This window comes from Nomascus leucogenys, chromosome 11 (genome assembly GCF_006542625.1).
Source record: "Nomascus leucogenys isolate Asia chromosome 11, Asia_NLE_v1, whole genome shotgun sequence".
Taxonomy (NCBI): Eukaryota; Metazoa; Chordata; class Mammalia; order Primates; family Hylobatidae; genus Nomascus; species Nomascus leucogenys.
The window spans coordinates 68107816-68130403 of record NC_044391.1 but is presented as its reverse complement, the minus strand read 5'-3'; the positions used below and the strand labels follow the sequence as shown (position 1 = coordinate 68130403).

At 33.9% G+C, this 22588-nt stretch overlaps 1 protein-coding gene across 2 annotated transcripts in view; it reads left to right on the top strand.

Annotated features, from left to right (window-relative positions):
• Positions 1-3685: 3685 nt before the first annotated feature.
• PLSCR5 (phospholipid scramblase family member 5) overlaps positions 3686-22588 on the top strand; it is a 31283-nt gene continuing 12380 nt past the window's right edge. The window contains exons 1-6 of one of the 2 annotated variants that reach the window (XM_012510633.2): positions 3686-4707; positions 9414-9553; positions 16117-16159; positions 17102-17322; positions 19364-19525; positions 21719-21880. In XM_012510633.2, the coding sequence (XP_012366087.1) occupies positions 4695-4707; positions 9414-9553; positions 16117-16159; positions 17102-17322; positions 19364-19525; positions 21719-21880 (741 nt within the window). In that variant the 5' untranslated portion in view covers positions 3686-4694. Of the gene's footprint in view, positions 4708-9413; positions 9590-16116; positions 16160-17101; positions 17323-19363; positions 19526-21718; positions 21881-22588 lie in introns of both variants that reach the window. The other variant, XM_003256680.2, reaches the window with a different exon arrangement.

The window sequence follows — 22588 nt, the reverse complement described above, 5'->3', positions numbered from 1 at the left end:
ATAACTGGCTAATAGAAAAGCACATTCCCAGAAAAGAAACATCCAATTTGCATTAAGAAACTGGGTGTTTCATATTTAATATGGTAGTTATAAATCACATGACTCTGGAAAAACTATTTATAATATCTATTCCCATATTTGTTTTATTTCTATTATTTCTTATTTACACATACACTGTCTTGCTCCACAATGAATTTTGCTATGGAAAATTATAAATCCAGGGACAATAAGACTTAAGCATAGAAATGCATGCCTTAGGTGCTGCATGGTTGAATTCTTATGTGGATTCATATTTTAGCAGATCATGCCAGTAGCATCACTGAATGAAAGGAGCTATTTATCACTAACATATAAACCATTTACACACCATTCCCCACCTCTACAGTCACTTTTATAACAAATTATTCACAATATGTGCTATTATTCTTATATGATGAAATATAAGAAAAGATTTTTTAAAAAGTGTTTATGTTACCCAGATTATAATGTAATCAAGACCTCTGAATGCTGCGTTCTCGTAAATGAAAGACCCCTAGTTAATCCTCTACTACACTGACCAACCCAGTATTGGAAAGGATATGTGGCAGTAGGAACTCTTATCCACTAAGGTTTGGAATGTAAATTAGCACAAGTACTTTAAGATCAATTCAGTGCTAGCTGGTGAAAATGAAGATCTTCCTACCCCATAAACCAGAAATTTTATTTCTGAATATATGCCTTCAAAAGACTGCTACAAATGTGCATAAGGACAATTTCTTTACATAATGGAAACAATTTAAATTTCCATTAAAAGGGCAATGGCCAAAAATTATGTTCATTATATTTATAAAATGAAATAACATGCAGTGATTGAAAATAAATGTAATTTTACTTATTATCATGAATTTTTTAAAAATATAATCTTAAGTGAATAAATTTGTTTTAGAATTATACCTAAAATAATATTTATATAACTCAAAAAACAAGTAATTATCTCTCACTCCATATATTTGCATATATATGTATGTATATATATGTTTGTATATATATGTATGTATATAATTTTTAAGATACATACATTTTATAGTAAAGCCAGAGGAAGAATAACCATAAGTCCAGTAAAGTATTTCTAAAGCCAGTTCATCCCAGTCCTTGGTTTTGTCCCAGAACTGTAAGATTATGTCTTACTCCATTTTCCATTCTAGAGAATATTAGTCTTTGTTTTGATTTATAACAGGCAACATTTCTATTCTGTCACTATATAGATTTAATTGACATTTCTCTCACCTTGTACTGAGAGAAAGCATTTCAATGCGTCTTTCAGACATTAAAGTGTAAGTCAAATACTAGCCATTAAATATAGAGTAAAGTTATGAACATCACTGTAATACTGAATGGACAGCTCTTTAGAAACAGCTGTGATATGTCCTGAAGATAGTCTATGGGCAGAAGGTAATTGTGCAGCGATTATGGTGCAGTTTGTTTCCATTTCCTTTTGGCTGGAACTGAAGAAAAGGGGGGATATATGAGGCTCCTCTTGTTTCAGGAGGGACAGGACCAGAAAGACAGATCATCCTGAGTAAATGAGCAAGCCCATGCAGCAGAGCAGCAGACCAGTGGCTCAGGAGAGAGCGATTACCAATAGGGAGTTTCCTGGGAAGAGGCAAACCCCGTTCACTCTGTGGTTTCTGATATTCATGTTCAAGTTTCCTGTTTCTTACAGCAATGCCTTCGATGTGATCTCGAGCCTTGAGTACTGTCTGTTAGACATGCCCACCTTGGGTTGGAATCAAGTGAGGGGGCCAGAAAAACTGCAGGCTGGTGGCAAAGTGAAACTGATGCTTCTTGAAAAGGTCAAGGGCTTCATGGCACAGAGCCAAGAGGATGGTGTGACCATCTTGAGTAATAAATGGTTGTCCTGGTTCTTCTGGGAAGGCAGCAGGTGTTAGGAGAAGAGCACTGAGTACTATGAAGGTGAAGTGGAATGGCAGCAGCAATAACAACAGGAGAGAGGCCAGCTTGTGGAGCAGCATCTCCCAGCTGCGTGAACACACAGTGTTAGGACACTTGAAACATGTGAGAGCCCTGTTAAACAGAGTTTGTGAGCCTCTCCTTGAGAAAAGCTGAGAAAAAGGAATGAAGGAAAGGGAGATCTCAGGTTGGCAAACACTGAGCCTTTAAAAAGAAAAAATATATATTGGTATTGTCTTTGGCAAGACAGGGAGCATGCATAGGGGAAGAAAGAGGCATTGACTATACCTCACCAGTAGCATTACCAGGTTCGAGGATCTGAAAAGCCTGTACTGCAGATTAAATATTAAAAGATCCCATCAGTTAGTCATATGCTCATGTCATCATATGCCCAAGTCATATATGGTTGTTCTTGGAGAGTTCACAAATATGTTTAATTCACTAAGATTTTTATTTTTATTCCAAAATTTGTGCTGTGTAGGGCAGTCAAAATTAACTGGTGAGTTATGACCACATTTCAAAACATCTTGTTTGATAGCAGCATGATTTATATTCCTTTGGGTATATACCCAGTAATGGGATGGCTGGGTCAAATGGTATTTCTAGTTCTAGATCCCTGAGGAATCACCACACTGTCTTCCACAATGGTTGAACTGGTTTACAGTCCTACCAACAGTGTAAAAGTGTTCCTATTTCTCCACATCCTCTCCAGCACCTGTTGTTTCCTGACTTTTTAATGGTCGCCATTCTAACTGGTATGAGATGATATCTCATTGTGGTTTTGATTTGCATTTCTCTGATGACCAGTGATGATGAACATTTTTTCATGTGTCTGTTGGCTGCATAAGTGTCTTCTTTTGAGAAGTGTCTGTTCATATCCTTCGCCCACTTGTTGATGGGGTTGTTTGTTTTTTTCTTGTAAATTTGTTTAAGTTCTTTGTAGATTCTGGATATTAGCCCTTTGTCAGATGAGCAGATTGCAAAAATTTTCTCCCATTCTGTAGGTTGCCTGTTCACTCCGATGGTAGTTTCTTTTGCTGAGCAAAGACATATGCACACATATGTTTATTGCAGCACTACCCATAATAGCAAAGACTTGGAACCAACCCAAATGTCCAACAATGATAGACTGGATTAAGAAAATGTGGCACATATACACCATGGAATACTATGCAGCCATAAAAAATGATGAGTTCAGGTCCTTTGTAGGGACATGGATGAAGCTGGAAACCATTCTCAGCAAACTATCGCAAGGACAAAAAACCAAACACCACATGTTCTCACCCACAGGTGGGAATTGAACAATGAGAACACATGGACACAGGAAGGGGAACATCACACACCGGAGCCTGTTGTGGGTTGGGGGGAGGGGGGAGGGATAGCATTAGGAGATATACCTAATGTAAATGACGAGTTAATGGGTGCAGCGCACCAATATGGCACATGTATACATATGTAACAAACCTGCACGTTGTGCACATGTACCCTAGAAGTTAGAGTATAATAAAAAATATATATATTAAAAAAATCTTTGATAGTGTTAATAACTTAATTTTTTGCATTAAGGTTTTTCTAAATGCTCATGACAAACATTAAAAAAAACTTAAGGAACATACAGTTTAATTTAAAAATACCAATCATATTCACACATCTTTTCTACAAAACGACAACTTAAATAATGGTAGCTTTTTTCAACTCCAAACACTAAGAAAACTACAACAACAAAACCACTCTTCTTTGTCAAATAAGGAAAACTCAAACTTTTGGCAGTCTGCAAACTGTGAGGTTGACTTTATAATTTTTCATCACCAGGTATACCTCCTGAAGCCTCTTAACTATTTTTAGAACTAGGCAGTGTTGCTGATAATGCAATATATCCTGCACGTTCAACCTTTGTGAATCATACCATCTAGGGCAATTGGCTTGGTAAGCAAAATCTCCATGGTCACCTGGGCAGCTGCATTTAGAAATTCGAGCTGTCCAGTCAAGGTTACAGCACTTGTTTTCTTTCCTTAGAATTCAATACAGTTAAATATCATCTGTAAATTTTGATTAGCTTTGCAAGGCTATTGAAGGTTTATATATTCCAATGCCTCTGATTAATCAAATTCAATTAAAAATGAAAATAAAGATTTATTTATATAATAGTGGGGAATATATCCTCTTCTTATTTGTTTTGAGTTGAAGAGATGGAGATAAATCCAATAGAAAAATAAGAATAATAATGTTCAAACATTTTCAACATGTAAAGAATTGTATTTAGAACTGTCAAAAATTTATACAATAGGATGTTTTATCACAGAATCTGCAAAGGAGACTTCTAGAAATTAAGAAATACAAGATATTTCTGATATAAACCTGAACGCAAATGTGTACATTCTAAGAAATACAAAAACAACTTGGTAAAAAAAAAAAAAAAAAGACACTTAAAATGAGTGTTGTGTGCTTTCCTTTCTGGTTTTTATTATTTTTAAATTGCTCCTTCAGCCACCAAAGTTATATGATGGTTTCTGAACAGTGTTTACTTTTGTGACAGTTTCATCTCACTCTGTTGTCCAAACTGATAAAGTCCAGAAGTCTAGAAAGAGCAAGGGACTCCCTTCCTCTGTTATATGTAAGCTGACAAGAGGCAGACAAACACGTTCTGAAGTTTTGTGCATGCTGCGTTTTCTGTCCTTGCTGCAACAAGAAAAGCCTTTGTTTTCCAACCTGGCAACCTTTGAAGAAGTGACTCAGACATCTTCATGGCCTCTAAAGGTAAGAGTAAATATAACCAACTAATAATTTTTTCTTATATTATGACTAAAAATATACAATTGTGGATGTGTTACAACCAGTTAGATTGGTACTTCAAAAGCTGTCATTTGTCACTTTTGAACATTGTGATTTTAAAATCTTAACTCCCAGGAGCATGTTGAGTTAAATGTAAAAACACTTTATCTGACAGACTGTAAAAGTTCAGATGCAAACGATCTTTTAGTTATCATGAATACAAACATAGTGAATTAATAAGAAAAGCTGCATAGCAAAGTTTAGAATGGGAATCTTCAATGTTATGCACAAGGACAGGGTGATATTTTAAGTTTAAAAGGACTTGAAGAAAAATTTTCACACATAAGTTAGAAAGTGTTGAAGTGCAATTTAATAATTTTTTAAAAAAATTAAAATTTTAAAAATTTATGTGGGTACATAGTAGGTATATATACTTATGGGATACATGAGATGTCTTCATACAAGCAGGCAATGTGAAAAGGACATAAAGGGGAATGGGATATCCATCCCATCAAGCATTTAGCCTTTGAGTTACAAACAATCCAGTTACACTCTCTAAATTTTAATTTCCCATTTGTTATTCAAATTATGTGATATAGCCATTTATTATAAAGAATCTCACATGTGTTATTATTGATTCTTAAATGTGATGGGCTAGAAATAAGTATTTCTGAATTATAAAGCAAAAATATCTTGAAATTTCCTTATGATAAACTAAAGACAGAAAACAAACAGAAAATATCTACTTTAAGCACACAGATCACTTAGCAGACTTTTGGGGAGTAGGACTGATGAGTTTTTTCTCAAATTCCTAAAACTGCAAAAATATCATTACTGTTACTTTAAAGAAGTTCTAAAAAGGCAAGAGATGTAGTTGTTTTTAAAGTAAGGTGCAATCTCACTAAAAACACTTTTGAAACTGTTTAAGAAATAAAATTAAAATGTGCTTTCATTTCATTGTCAGAATGAACCATTAAAGCCTAGGCTATAATGAAAAGTTTTAGCATGAAGAATTATGATTAGTATAATTGGTGAAAGCCTTTTAAATTAATTACAAATAGGATAATAGGGCCCATCAATTTGTAATATCCTAAATTAGTGATCCATTCAAACAAATGTGTATGCTTACTCGCTTCCTTTATCAAAACATACTTTTGGACACTATTTAATATGAAACAAATGAGATAATCTTTCCATTTTTTATCCATCTTTAATGTAGACCAGTCCCTCCGTCCCTCAGAATCACTGAGAAAGCTCACACAAATTGTAAAATATAGATGTGAAATAGCAAAATCATGAATTTAATATATGTGTCATTTTTTTCTATCTGAAGCCAAATACCTTGACAAACATTTCCTTTCATTTAAGACTGACACTAACATTTAGTCCAAAATACTTCATCACTGTATAAAATAAGAGTTACAGCAATACTGTAGCCTGTAAGGTAAAGAGTTGCCAAATGTATAAAATATTTATAAGCTAGTTATACATTTTTAAAAGAGTAGATAGAAATTCAAAGCCAGTACGAAATTCAAAGGAGTTCCTTCTTCATCTGGTTGTCTGAGTCTTTGAAGAAACTTGTGACTGGAAAGTAATATTATGTCAAAATATGATTAATCTACCAGGAAGCAGTGATGTTCCATAATGATAAAGACCCAAGTCTAAACTTAGAAGCAAAACTTCAGGTGGAAAACTGACCCACCTTCTGCAACCGGCTCAAAATATTTAACACATGGAAGGATAAAACACCTATTAGAGACTTCATACTACCTAGGAGAATATAAGTGATAACAAAGCTTTCTTGTGAATTAGATATCTTGTTTAAGAGGGCAAGTCAAATTATCACCATTATCTAAGTAAAACATTTTTGTGGATAGTTTTCTTCAACTGTATATAAAGACATTATTTATAACATCATGTTTTCTTGCCCAGTAACTATATTGGCAATTAGCATTTTCCCAGGGAAATGCAGACTAATTGTACATTTCACACATTTCATAGGCAGATCAACCAGCACTACTAAACCACAAGACAGTCTAAATACCGGGTGCCATTAGAACTGAAGAGATATTTGTGTGATCTGGAGCACCCTGGCTTAGTAGAAATTAACACAATTTAAGAGCAAGTTGCTCTCAAACAGGGTGATCTGAACTGAGCAAGAGCTGTCTCCAAAGGTTGCTTCAATGTGAACTAAAATCCCAGAAGAAGCAGCAAGTGATCTCAGAACAGTGATATCTCTCAACAGTCTCAGGCAGAGTCACCCATACTCTACTCCTAAATAAAGACTGTGGACATAATATCCTCTGAGCCCCAAGTGCATTAATGCCTCTGGACCTGCTGTGAAGTCTAAGGCCCTCCAGGCCTGGGTGGGAAGGTACAGCTACTCGCCAAACCCTCCGTGACCTACCGCATTTTGTTACAACAAACATAATTTACAAGATACAATTGGGATAATTTGTGAATCCCTTTAACAATTAAGTTTACAATGAGAGAGAATCTAAAAATCTTATACCAGTTAGTCTTAGAAATTAATCCCTACACATGGTTTTCAATTGAGAGATAATATTGCAGTGAAGTATATAAAGAGCACAAAACCTAGGTTCCATGATTTTTAAAATGAGGACCCACTCATGACCACCACCAAGATCAAGATATAGACATTTCTAGATTCTATAAAGTTCTCTTTCTAGCCGATAGCCACGCATCCTCCGTTTCCCAAGTTGGACCACTATTCTGGATTTTATCATTGTGAACTAGTTTTCCCTAGATCATAATTTTGCCTCTATGTTTTTCTGAAAGTGACAATGGTACATTTTGCACTAATGCTAAAGAAATAATGTTTATTGCCTTTTAATATTTTTGCATCGTTATTGTTATATTAATGGCCATTAGCTCTTCTCCCAAATCTGACATAGTATTACATAGTCTTTCTCTGGGTTTACTTCTTAGGATCCTATTGAGGAGCCATTCTCAAGAGCAGGGGGAGGTCTAAAGCCTATATCCTTTGTATCTGCCCCAGATGTATGAGAAGTTCAGGATGGGGGTCCTTGTGGAAACCAAACTGCTATAGTATTATCAGTAGGAAGCTGTATTTTAGTGGGGCCATTTGACAAGTTATTCCATTTGGTCCTAACCATAAAGCATGTCTACATTCTAAATATCACAGACCAGTACAAACTTAATGGCCCTACACTAATAATAATAAACTCAGTTTATTCTTATAACCTTAAGGTTAAATAAATAAATGAATGAATTTACTTCATGAATAAATAATGAATGAATTCAGAATATGCTTGAGTTTTCTTAATGATGAGAAATTTACTATCACCAAAGGAAACCCAATTCATTTTTAGAATTTATTTTTCACAGATTTAAAAGATAAAGATATTTCTTCCCCCCCACCCCACACAAAAACATTCATGAATTTGGGAGTCATTGCTGAAGTGAGAACATTGTAATTTGCTGCTAATTATACAGATTTCACTTCCATTTTGGTACATGAGTAATGAGAATACTCAAATCTTTGTGTAGCTGTTATAAATTTCCTACTTGTCAATGCAGAAGCAATTTCCTTGCCCTTCTCTTTTACATGTCTTTAGGACAATCCGATTTACTTGTCTTCATACGGTCCCTTCTCATATTTGAAAATACCTGCCACAAACCTTGCTTCACATCTATACCCAATCTAAAACAGCATAATGTGGATAAACTAACTTAATGCACTTGTGAAAGCTCTAACACTTTGTTGATTACTAAACATGAGAAGTAAAAATACTGACATTCTTTGAAAAAAAAAGATATCTAATGAGAGAGATATCCAAATGGTAGTTATGTGAGAAGAAAAAAATAGTAGAAAGGCTATCATTTATATTTTTAAACAAAAAGACTTTTGCATATACCACCTTATTAGGGGTTATACATAAAATTACACAGAACAATGCAAAGTAAATACCAAACCCCCAAATTTCAAAATGAAAGATGATTAAAATTGTAACATATTTACCTGACAATAATATAGAAAACAGATGTCTTCTCTAAAAATTTTAGTCAAACTTTATAGAATTCTTTGATTATGATATCTTTTATATTTTGTAATATTGGGTGAGCTACAAAAGGATGCATAGCTTCAAACTATTATTGGTTATATAAATATAGACTTATATAAATATAAATATATAAAAATAAGTATATATGTAAATATATAGACATATATTACTGCATATATATTCAAGTAACATCAATTTATATGTATATACCTATATATATTTATATAATATATAATTTATATATGTATAAAGTAACCAATAATTACTCTCCACATTTTGGTTCATATATTTATATAATATATAATTTATGTATGCATATAAATATATATGCAGTAAGTATATATATTCAAGTAATTATATATATACACATACATATACACATATGCATATTTTTTTCTAAAGTCATTTATTTTGGCTAAATTCAACTTTTTCTCACAACTACTACCAGCAGTCTTCCGCATTTCTTTTTTTCTGACTTAGGGGACAAGTAATAATGGCAGTGAGTAGTGAAAATAAGGAAAAGGGCATTAAAATGAGAGTCAGGAGATAAACTATCCTATCAATCAAGAAGTAACAAATATTTTAAGAAGGACTAAATAAAATGGCCTACATTTAAATATGGATTGGGATTTCATTCTCTTGCAGATGCCCAGAACCAAAGAAGAGGTCTGCCTGGTTTTCTTCCTGGAGCTCCAGACCCGGACCAAAGCCTTCCTGCCTCTTCCAATCCAGGGAACCAAGCATGGCAGCTGAGTCTCCCTCTGCCAAGCAGTTTCCTGCCAACAGTCAGTCTCCCTCCTGGTCTAGAATATTTAAGCCAGGTATTTTTATCTTTCTATTACTACAGATATGTTCTACCCTTAAAATTAATACAAACTTTCTTTCTGGCTTTTCAATCAAGGTTGAAAGACTTTAACCAATAATTTACCGAAGTGAAAAAAGCATTATAAATTATAAAACTATAAAATATTAATTTTATTTATTTCTACTATTTTTAAAATGTATCTTATTACTACTTTTATCTTCCTTATTTATTTGACAGAATGATGAGACTAAATATTTTTGATGGAGCTGTTTACCATATTTATCCACTTGTTCATTGTTCAAGGTGTCAGTAAATTTTTCCTCAAGAAATTGTCTAATATGCCAGGCATGGTGGCTCATGCTTGTAATCCCAGCATTTTTGGAGCCCACAGCATGTGGATAAGCCAGAAGTTCCAGACCAGGCTGCGCAACATGATAAAAACCTATCTCTACAAAAATTATCAGGGCATGGTGACATTTGCCTGTGGTCCCAGCTACTCAGGATGCTGAGGTGGGAGGATCACCTGAGCCCAGGAAGGTCAAGTATACAGTGAGCTGTGATCTCACCATTGCACTCCAGCCTGGGTGACAGAGTGAGACCCTGCTTTGGAAAAAAAGAAAAAAAAGAAAAGAAAAGAAAAGAAAAGAAATTTTCTAATATATCTAGTAATCTACAGCTATTTAATTAAAGAATATTTGTCAAGTGCTTGCTATACTCGAGACATATAAAAAGCATGAAACCTAGACCCTCTCACCCAAAAGTTCTGCAACCTAATTGGCAAGACAAAAAAAAAAAGTCAATACAAAGTGCAAGCCTGTGTACAAATGACTGATAAACACACACTATTGTAATTTGTGCAGGTGTATAGAGGAGAGAGAGGTTGTTAAGGATCAAAGTACTTGAGAGAGACTTCAACAATGAGCTGAGAGTTCAGTGTCTTCAACTGAATCTCAAAAGGAGGACACAAATCCAAGAGAAAGCAGTTATAAAGTGAACATTGTCTGCTGATACCACTGCATCTCCAGGCCAATTTGCTTAAAAGAGCATATTGCTATTGGGTATAGTCACTGTTCTAGTCATCGCAGAGTAGGCAGGATTTAAGCCTTATAATAAATCAATCAAAATATCACTATCTGAATTTTATGGCATATAAATAGCTATTGCTATTCATGTATGTATATTATTGTTGCTTTTGTATTTTATCCTAAAAAAGATTAGAAGTACAATTACACTAATATTGAGATGTCAGCACATCTGCTGCAATTTTCAACTTGTTTGGCATTCTTTCAAACTACAAGGTCTATCTCCTTTATCAAAATCAAATCTCTGTGTTAATTCCCTTAAGGTACAAGAGATTTCTGTTATGCCTGATAGGGTTTAAGCTGCACGCAGCATATGTTCCTGGGAAAATGTTTACAATTGCAGATGCCTTCTCCAGAAACCCACTGGCAGACAAATGTACTTTAGAGACTGGAGAGCTCAGGGAGATATGTAAAAGAGCTGGAAACGCGAACCTACCATCTTCCATCTGCAGAAAGGATCAGCTGTAATAGCTGACTAGAGTTGATTAACTGCTGCAAGCTGTTTGGGAATGTTGTCAGACAAGGTTTTGCCAAGTATAAAAGTGATATACCAATGCCAGAGGGCTGAGGTTTGATGATCACATATGGTCATCACATATTCTTCTTCCATTCATGAATGATGACACACCCAGAGCCAGATGCTCGACATGAATACATTTTTGTTATGTTCAATAAGTAGAGATATGAGCCCACTGGCTTTGGTTCTAAAATGGAATAAATTTTTCAAAAATATACCTTTGTTAATCATTCCAAGAAAAGAAAAATATGCCACCAATTGTTGAATATTCTACTTCTAAAGGGAAAGATAATTTCCTCACTTTATACTAAAAGAAGCTTTATTTTCTTTACTTAAAGCAGTGCACATATAAAAGGAGGAATGAGCACTTCAAAAGTGTTATGCCATGAAAATGGAAGAGACACAATATAAAATGATTTTTTAGATGCTAACTTTTCTCTAAAAGCCACAAAAAATCAAACAAAATAATGAACATTTGGAAATAGTACATTAATCAATGGATAAACAGGAAACATACAATAAATATCATTCTAAATTAAAAAATTTAAATAAAATATTTTAACATTATTTATTCTCTTTTAATCAAGTCCATCCAATTACTATTGAGAATCTTGTTTCCATGAACAATTTGAAAATATACATATATGAGTGTTTAGCTATATAATGTACATTAAATCTAAGAATAAAATCAATAGATTCTTTCCAGATTAGATTTACATGTTGATACAGTCAATAACATTTTACAGTATAGTGTCAAAGAATAATTATTATGATTTAGTCACCTATACGTAAGAGTAATGAGTTAAAGTCTACAAAACATGTAAATATCCAATTTATTTTGAAATATATATCAAATGGAATCATTGATACCTGTCAATTTGATTTTTTTTAAAAATTAATTATTAAGCCATACATCTAATCCTCTCATTGTGTTTTCATTTCTACAGCTTTCATACTTAAGGAGTTAAGTTTTACTTGCCATGACACCTAAACGTATAATTCAATCTGTTTAAAGTTTCCAAAATTCCTAGTCTATCAATCAATAGAAAAAGAATGGAAAATGCCCCTTTGGGCCATGGTTTATAAGTGGCTATGTGCTATTTAAAGAAAACTACAAGAACAGCCTAGAACAAACAACTCCCTCAAATCCAGGAGATTTTTTCACAGAGAGAGCAAATCAAATGTTATTACAGAAGATGGGGAGGGTATAAGAGTAAAGAAAATAGAAAAGGTATTCAAGTTTCATATCATCACTTAAGATTTATTTCCCTTAAATTTAGCGTAGTGATGTCAGCAAAGAAACAGAATAGAATGCATGTCAGAATTGATGTCCATTTACAAGTTCTGTGATGGTAGGCAAATTACCTAATCTCTGTGGGCTTGTTTCCTCACATTTAAAATTAATGATATTCTCTCTGAGTTTTTGTGAGGATTAAATCAGACACTGTCTAAACATCTAGCACAGTGACTACCTTATGGTAGTTATTCAATTAAAAAAAACTGTTATTGGTATCTCACTGTGGTTTTGATTTGCATTTCTCTGATGGCCAGTGATGATGAGCATTTTTGCATGTGTTTTTTGGCTGCATAAATGTCTTCTTTTGAGAAGTGTCTGTTCATGTCGTTTGCCCACTTTTTATGGGGTTGTTTGTTTTTTTCTTGTAAATTTGTTTGAGTTCATTGTAGATTCTGGATATTAGCCCTTTGACAGATGAGTAGTTTGCGAAAATTTTCTCTCATTTTGTAGGTTGCCTGTTCACTCTGATGGTAGTTTCTTTTGCTGTGCAGAAGCTCTTTAGTTTAATTAGATTCCATTCATCAATTTTGGCTTTTGTTGCCATTGCTTTTCGTGTTTTAGACATGAAGTCCTTGCCCATGCCTATGTCCTGAATGGTAATGCCTAGGTTTTCTTCTAGGGTTTTTTTGGTTTTAGGTCTAACATGTAAGTCTTTAATCCATCTTGAATTAATTTTTGTATAAAGTGTAAGGAAGGGATCCAGTTTCAGCTTCCTGCATATGGCTAGCCAGTTTTCCCAGTACCATTTATTAAATAGGGAATCCTTTCCCCATTGCTTGTTTTTGTCAGGTTTGTCAAAGATCAGAATGGCCATCATTAAAAAGTCAGGAAACAACAGGTGCTGGAGAGGATGTGGAAAAATAGGAACACTTTTACACTGTTGGTGGGACTGTAAACTAGTTCAACCATTGTGGAAGACAGTGTGGTGATTCCTCAGGGATCTAGAACTAGAAATACCATTTGACCCAGCCATCCCATTACTGGGTATATACCCAAAGGACTATAAATCATGCTGCTATAAAGACACATGCACACATATGTTTATTGCGGCACTATTCACAATAGCAAAGACTTGGAACCAACCCAAATGTCTAACAACGATAGACTGGATTAAGAAAATGTGGCACATATACACCATGGAATACTATGCAGCCATAAAAAATGATAAGTTCATGTCCTTTGTAGGGACATGGATGAAACTGGAAATCATCATTCTCAGTAAACTGTCTCAAGGACAAAAAACCAAACACCGCATGTTCTCACTCACAGGTGGGAATTGAACAATGAGAACACATGGACACAGGAAGGGGAACATCACACTCTGGGGACTGTTGTGGGGTGGGGGGAGGTGGGAAGGATTGCATTAGGAGATACACCTAATGCTAAATGACGAGGTAATGGGTGCAGCACACCAACATGGCACATGTATACATATGTAACAAATCTGCACATTGTGCACATGTACCCTAAAACTTAAAGTATAATAATAATAAAAAAAAACTGTTATTGTTGGATATTAGAGAAGTACTACTTTTTCATTGTCAGGTGGATTTCAATTAATGGTTTCTAAATTTCCACACTAAAACTTGATTCATGACAACAGTATTCAAAGTACCTAAACTGCCACTTTATTCATGACCACACAGATCTCCATTTCTAAGTTACTTTTGCATAGATCAACTACTAAATAATAATGTATATCATTGTTGAGGCTTACCACTCCATTTTCCTCAGAAGATAACAAAACTAATGCAGTACACTACTAAAGACTTGGTCTAGTATTTTTTTTCTAATAAAAGCTTTCTCATTATTGTAAATTTAGGTTTTAGAATATCTTAGATCATAAATTATTTTTGGAAAAATGTTTTTTGTGAATCTTAAAAAAGAAGCCATACATATTATTTTATCAATAATAAGATTTAAATAGAGAAAATGATAGTAGTTTTACCTTCACCTTAGGACATACAAGGAGAATGAGGGAAATCAGCTTCAAATGTTCTGAGATTGTGATGCCCAATCAATACCAAATTTTAGTAATGACTGGTTAGTTTAATAGTTACTGGTGAGTTTATTAATGCGAAGGGAGAATATGGTGAAGAAAATTTTAAGGTGAAAGGAAAAATGAAGCATTAGAAAATACAATGATCAGCAGCATATTCAGTGTTCATGCTTTTGCATTACTGGATCTTCAAGTACTGAATATCGGATTGAAAATAAACACAAATAGGCCAGGCACAGTGGCTCATACCTGTAATGCCAGCACTTTGGGAGGCGGAGGTGAGTGGATCACCTGAGGCCAGGAATTTGAGACCAGCCTGGCCAATACGGCGAAACCCTGTGTCTCTACTAAAAATACGAAAATTAGCCGAGTATGGTGGTGTGCACCTGTTATCCCAACTGCTTAGGTGGCTGAGGCACGAGAATTGCTTGAACCCAGGAGGTGGAGGTTGCAGTGAGCCACGATCGTGCCACTGCACTCCAGCCTGGGCCACAAAGCTGAACTCTGTCTCAAAAAATAAAAATAAAATAAACACAAATAAATTTCTTTATAAGAACATAACTTTCATATTTCCTTTAAAAAGCAATTTGCATGGCAGACTTTTTAATTTAATCATCATTTCTCAATTATCTGTGGATATTTTATCGCTGTAAATTAACTTTATTTTTAATTACATAAGTCAAATTTTGTAATGTATTTAGTGCCATAACATTTATTTGACTTAAACTGGTATTTTGTTGGCATCCACAGGAACTCATTTTTATTTTTAGTCCAAAGGAAAGCGTGAATGAGAGAAAAATGTATACAATAACCTTTCAGGTTTAACAAATATATTCCATCACTGAACGATACGAGTTGCAGTTTGACAGAGTGTTAATAGAGGTAGGCAGAGGTTAAGAGGAGAGGCCAGGCATTCAAATCATTATTGTGTTGCTTCATGTCTTTTAAAAAAATTGAGTTGTAAAACATCTTAAACATTATAATTCAGAGATTGTTTAAAAATCTTCACAAACTCTTGTGTTCAAGATCTACTCTAATTTTCTCATTATTGCAGAGTTAACACAGAGTTAATTCTGTCTCAGCCTCCTTTTTCTTTTTTTTTTTTTTTTCTAATTGAGACAGAGTCTCCCTCTGGGAACCAGGCTGGAGTGTACTGGTTCACGGTGCACCGCAACCTCAACCTCCCAGGATCAAGCGATCCTCCCAACTCCGCCTCTCTCCACCGTAGCTGGGACTAGAGACGCACGCCACCACAGCCAGCTAATTTTTGTATTTTTTATAAAGACAGGGGTTTGCCATTTTGCCCAGACTGGTCTCGAACTCCTGGGCTCAAGCAATCTGCCTACCTTGACCTCCAGAAGTGCTGGATTTACAGGCACGAGCCACTGCGCCAAGCCCCGTTGCTATTCTTATTCTTGCTCAATGCTGCCTTGGAATTTTCAGGGTTCTTCTAAATTTTTACTTAAATAAAAAAAAAATTTACGTTCTTTTGCATTATAAAATGTGAGACATTTTCAAACATTTTCCTAATAGAAAGCATGAAAATCACTAATTTTATGTAATACAGTCAATAGGGTAATAGCAGTATCTCCAAAGGTTTTCAATGTGATGTTAATACTTTTCATTTCCTTTATGTCATCCTTTACAGTTAGACCTGATAATTATACACCAGCAGGTGGAGCTGCTTGGAAGTAAGTGCATTTTATATATATTATGTATTTATTAAAACTATTGAAAATATTTTAGTTTTCAGAAGTTTCTTTGCATCTAAATATGTTATAAATGAGAAAGTTAAATGTGTAGAATAGAATTAGATCAAAAAGAGTACTAGGTCTTTTTTCAATTAAAAGCTGAAAGTAAAATTATTCGTCTTATTTAGATAGAAGTGTAAAACTCTGAATCTTTGGTGATATTGCCATTCAAATTCTGACATTACATCTACTTTAAATAGTAAAAGGTATTTGATCATTTCCATGGATGCTAATCATTTAAATTTCTTAATAATTTCAAAAATGGAAGTCAAAGTTTTGACTAAATAACAAAAAGTTATCAAAACAAAATGTTACTGTTTTATCGTTTTATCAGTGATTTACCAAATAGGCAAATTATTTAAGAATCTACAAATTTACAAGCATGACTAACTGGATTCAAATTACTTGAGTATTTTCTGGGTTTAGTGCTCTATATTATGCCTAAATATATATAAAAATTGAAATAGCAGGATAGCATACACCTTTAGATGTATTACCAGACAAATATTTTAGACAAAATCACTATTATCACCATGAGTTGTCCCAATAGTTCTATAACAATAATATAATTATTTTTTGAGTTATAAATTATTCTTTAAAGCATTTGTCCTTTAGTGAAAAGGTACACTATATGTTCTCAAGTAGGTCATGTATCTGGAATAAACATTAATTAATTATATAGCTTTATTCTCACCATTTACTTTTATTTCCATGGCTAAGTCCTAAAAATTTAGAGCATAGAAATAAATTTGTGTGAAGAAGATACCATATACTTAATAATTGATCAGACACTGTATTCTTTTAATAACATCTCCCCTTTATTTAAAGTTATCAATACTAAGGAAAAAAATGTTTTTATAATTTTTTTTTTTCCTCCATTAGTGATACTTGGTACTGAGACCTCCAACAAATATGAGATTAAAAACAGCTTGGGACAAAGAATTTACTTTGCAGTGGAGGAAAGCATCTGCTTCAATCGTACTTTCTGTTCCACTCTGCGATCTTGCACCCTGAGGATCACAGATAACTCAGGTCGAGAGGTCATTACAGTGAACAGGCCCTTGAGATGTAACAGCTGCTGGTGCCCTTGCTACCTACAAGAGGTTAGTTACTGGCTCTGGTTGTCTTTTTTGGTTTTTAAGATTAGCGTTTGTTTCTTTAAAAGGAATTCATCTGGAGCAATGAGGCAATTAACCTGTCAGTTGTTTTAATTATTAATAGTATGTTGCTCCTTTAGGATCAGATCAGCTTGAGGATTTGGTAATTCACTAAACTTTTTTCCTTTCCAACCAAAAACTATGGTGGCTTTCGTGATGTAAACTGTTGAGGACAGCTCATGCATCATGTAAATGAGATAGACCTCTGGAATCTCTATAGTAGTCATGTAATTGTAATGTCTACAGGTTCCACCATTGGGCATATACACCCTTTGTCTTCTCCAACTGGAGCAAAGTCCAGGAAGTGCTAAGTGATATTAAACTCCTCTAAGGTGTCCTCTTGGATAGATATTATTATTTGGTATGGAATCTCACAATGCATCCCATTTATGACAAAGCCCAAGGTTTGGCAAGACAATGTTATTGTTCTACAGGGAATAATTCAATTATTTTATTTTAATATACAATAGATTTACATTATTATTTAGTACGCCTGTAATAATAACTTTCATTGACTTATGCAGTTAAATTGACATAGAACTTTTACTTACCTTACTGGCTTTGATACCATGATATTCTACTCATGAGCAAGAATAGAATCATGAAATCTCTAGGAGCTAGAAATAATTACTCTCTACATTTGGCAGTCAAGGAAGGAGAGTGGAGGTGGCTACCTATGACTATACATTCAAGAAATCAGGAAATATTATAGATGGGACTTGATCCAGGTGTCCTAATTTAAGCCCAACCTTCTCTGTTAGAACTTGTGGATAAGTACTGGCCTTAGGATGATGGGAAAATATTAATATGAAAGATGGTTATTTAGGGAAGTTTCTAATAACATATATCAAAGCTAATTCTCCAACTATTTTTAGGTAAGCATCTGGCTAAGTGATAAGATGATTGGAGTGCTCGTGCATGGAGCCCAAGAATTTCCATCTGTCTACTGTGGATATTTAATATTGATATGCACCAAGAAAGTGTAGTCATTATGATCACAGAAATATGCTCATTTAAAAATTTTTGATAATTAACGTTTTCTTTAATGGTAGTCCCGGGTCATAAATTAAACATAATATATATCTTGATATTTATTAGTAACTTTTTAAAAAATTTGATCAATAGCAAATTAATAACTTTAAAAGTGATCCCAGAGCAAATCTATATTAATTCTAAGCAGTCTAGTTGAAATCACTTTTATCTATCCAAGAACGTTATAGACATATGCATAAGACTATGAACTTAATAAGAAAAGTCAAAATGAGATCAGATGATGGAGAGATGTCTTGGTTTAAAAGCAAACATTTTAAAAATTTGTACCCACCCCCAATTTATTTTACAAAATATTTGACTGGGTTACACAAATATGTAAAGGTAATGGAGTCAAATACTAAAGTAATGCCTGATCATGCAAAAATCCAACTACTAGTCTCAAACACTTTGGAAGCCAGAAACCAGCAATCAAACTGGTGTCTAATGACTATAAATCTGCAAGAAGCATTTGTTTTTAATTAAATACAGATAATCTGGGAGTTTATAATCTGAGAGAAAAAATACGAATACTCAATAATTGATAAAGGAGGCTTAAAATAGATGTGTGTTGTAGCTACAATTAGAAGGAGTAGATATGAGTAACCACATAGGAACAGCTTCTTCAGTGGTTGACCAACTGTTGTACTTGGGATAAAACGGCAAAGAAGCCACTGTCCTAGGGTCAGAAGATAGTCGTGGGGCAGATTCTTTTTAGGGAAATAAGACATACACTTCTAGTGCACAGTGCTAAACATATGTTTATACAGTGAATTTCTTTGTTTTCTATAAAATGTTTTATAAAATCTTTATCCTTAGAAGCAGATATTGAGAATGATTTGTAGAATATCAAAATAATTTTATAACAGTATATTGTTTACAGGTAAATTGACATTATAGTAAAATTAAAATATGATAACCTAAGAAAATCTTATTTTATCATTATCTCTTCTTACAGTTAGAAATCCAAGCCCCTCCTGGTACTATAGTTGGTTACGTTACACAGAAGTGGGACCCCTTTCTGCCTAAATTCACAATCCAAAATGCAAACAAAGAAGATATTTTGAAAATTGTTGGTCCTTGTGTGACATGTGGCTGTTTTGGCGATGTGGATTTTGAGGTACAATTGACAAAATGAAAGAAGTTTTCATTTAGGTCCTGATTTTTTTTTTGCAACATAATTCAATTTTTTATATGTTCAAATTAATTTCATCTAAAATAAGTTCAGAAAATAACATATTCGTAATATAATGTAATCAGCCCATATTGTACATGCTAAGAATAGGAATATGTAAATCCAGAGATATAAAGTCCAAGGATTTTTTAAAAATAATATTACAAAATTTATCACCTTGGCCATCATATCTGTCATAGACCAGTGTAAGTATTATCCGAAGCAATTTTAATAAATTTACTATAATAAAAGCATATTTAGCCAAAAATAATTCTATGTGTTTTATGGACAAAGCTACTATATCTCTTTGATTAGAATAGTAAATGTGTTGCTATTTTAATGTGTCCAAGACTTCGAACATCAAAAATTTTTGGACACATAGCTTTGCCTTTTTAAGATAACCAATATTTCCTGATTTTGAAAATTAGCACTTCATTCTCTTTTCAGTATGTTTTATTTATGTAGAATCACAGGACACATGGCATAAAGCCAATATATATAGTTTAGAATCATCTATATTATGTATATTCTTTCCTATGGCCCTTGTGATCACATATCCCAGTTTAGATCTCATTTCAGCAGCACGTTACATTAAAATAGCATTAACTCAAAACCTGTGTTTCTAAGACTTGCTAAGTTAGTTTTGTTAAAAAAAAAAAAAAAAAAAAAAAAAAAGGCTGGGCGCGATGGCTCAAGCTTGTAATCCCAGCACTTTGGGAGGCCGAGGCGGGCGGATCACGAGGTCAGGAGATCGAGACCACGGTGAAACCCCGTCTCTACTAAAAATATAAAAAAAAAAAAATTAGCCGGGCGTGGTGGCGGGCGCCTATAGTCCCAGCTGCTCGGAGAGGCTGAGGCGGGAGAATGGCGTGAACCCGGGAGGCGGAGCTTGCAGTGAGCAGAGATTGCGCCACTGCACTCCAGCCTGGGCGACAGAGCGAGACTCCGTCTCAAAAAAAAAAAAAAAAACAAAACTTATTCTCATATTTGTATAAATTGAATATTTAAAAAATAGAAAGTTGCAAATTTGATCTGTAGCAATATCAACTATCTTAGCAGGTTGTCCTGGACATACATCTTAGGTAGAGGAGACAGCCTAATTGAAAGTGTATATTTATTTTTCATCCATTCATACATAAATATCTCAGCAAGGGCATTTAGTTCTCAGGACTTCAGGAAACACCATGCACATAGAATACAATGCAAATTTTGCAAACTGAGCTCTTCTAACTTCACCCTATCCCCAAAGGATTTGGCATGACTTTCCTAAGAGTAATATGATTCAGGAGGACTTTAAACATAAGAGTTTTAGCATTCATGCTGTAGAAATATCCTAAGTAACCCTCTCTATTCTCTATCTTTTACTACCCTGAAAAAAGTGGTAGTTTCTCTTGAATTACTTTCAGCATCAGGATGGGAAGCAGAATAAACAAACGAATAGCTGATAAAGTCGATTTGTGAACTCCTTCTAGCTGAGAAGGACTCATTGATGTCTAGTTGGTCTTAACTTTCTATGTGGTACATTAACCAGGAAGATTTTTTTAATGTAAAAATAGGATTTAGGATTTGTTAGAAAGTATTGACCTAATAAATGTCTGAGTATAATATAAAAATGTGATTTAACAATGGCCAATAATATTTAAATGTTTTAATAATTATAAAATTTTAGCAACTGAAATTTGAAAGTTTACAAATTATGCCTAGAAGTTAATTTAATTCCTTCTGAAATATTTTTTCAAACATATCTTCTTTTATATTTTTAAGATGGAGAATTCAGGTTTAAAATCTGGACCTCAGGTAAAGAGATCGCCTTCATGCTTAGATCATACAATTGAACCATGTACCTGCTGCCATCTTGTGGTGGCTGAGCCTTAATTATTTATCCTGATGTTCTCCATCTGCATACAAAAAAGAAAAAGAATTATGATGCACTAGAAAACTGTCAAAAAAGCAAAGTTTCTAAAAAGTAAACTGAAAAGCTAAATTTACAAACCTATGCTTATATGATGGAATGAGTAACATGGAATTGTCATTTGAAGATGACAAATAAAATAATTCAAATCTCTCATAAACACCCTCAGAGGTATAAAACCACTTTTTACACTTTCAAATTTAATACTCCTTATTTTCCTTCTAAAGGTGAAAACCATTAATGACAAGCTTACAATTGGGAAGATTTCAAAGTACTGGTCAGGATTTGTAAATGATGTCTTCACAAATGCTGACAATTTTGGAATTCATGTTCCTGCAGATCTAGATGTAACAGTCAAAGCAGCAATGATCGGTGCCTGTTTTCTCTTTGTAAGTATGGGCTTGGAGAGCAAGAGTGATTTGTTATTCTCCTTCTTGCTTGTTAATTACAATATAGCCTATCCCATTTACACAGTTTTTACCCCCAAAGAGTATATTTTATTCATAGAAGGATAGCTTAGGACCAATGTTCTTCAAAAATTAGAATTTAGAACACTGCATTTCTGTTAGGCAGCCCCTCTCCAGTGATCTCATATCCCCTTTCTCAAAGATTGATGTGCTATCACATCCTATTCATCATTTCCTTAAAAACCGAGTTTCCCCTTGCTTTTATGTTCAATTTAGATTTTTGGCTTATTTTCACTTTAACTAAAAAATATGCAAACATAAATATCACATGATTTATCCTGGGTAAAGTTCCAGACTGGTTCATTGCATGATAGTGAGCTAGATGATATTAAGAATGTTGGCTTCTCAATATGAACATAGATACATGAAATGATTTGATGAGTTAATAGGTACCATAGGTACCAGTTGCCATTATTTCTAAGCTATTATGTTCTTGTTATTACTTTCCAACTTACAATTATATTGAAAACCTTTTCTTCTTTGGTGTGTGGAGATTGGTGATAGAAGAACAGAAGTCAAATAATACCTGTGTCAAAATGTTTGACCTATATCCTGTTCTTAGTTTTCCCTCTAATATTTACCTAATTTCCTACCATTTTCAATGCAGCCATAAAAACTTATGGAGTTTTT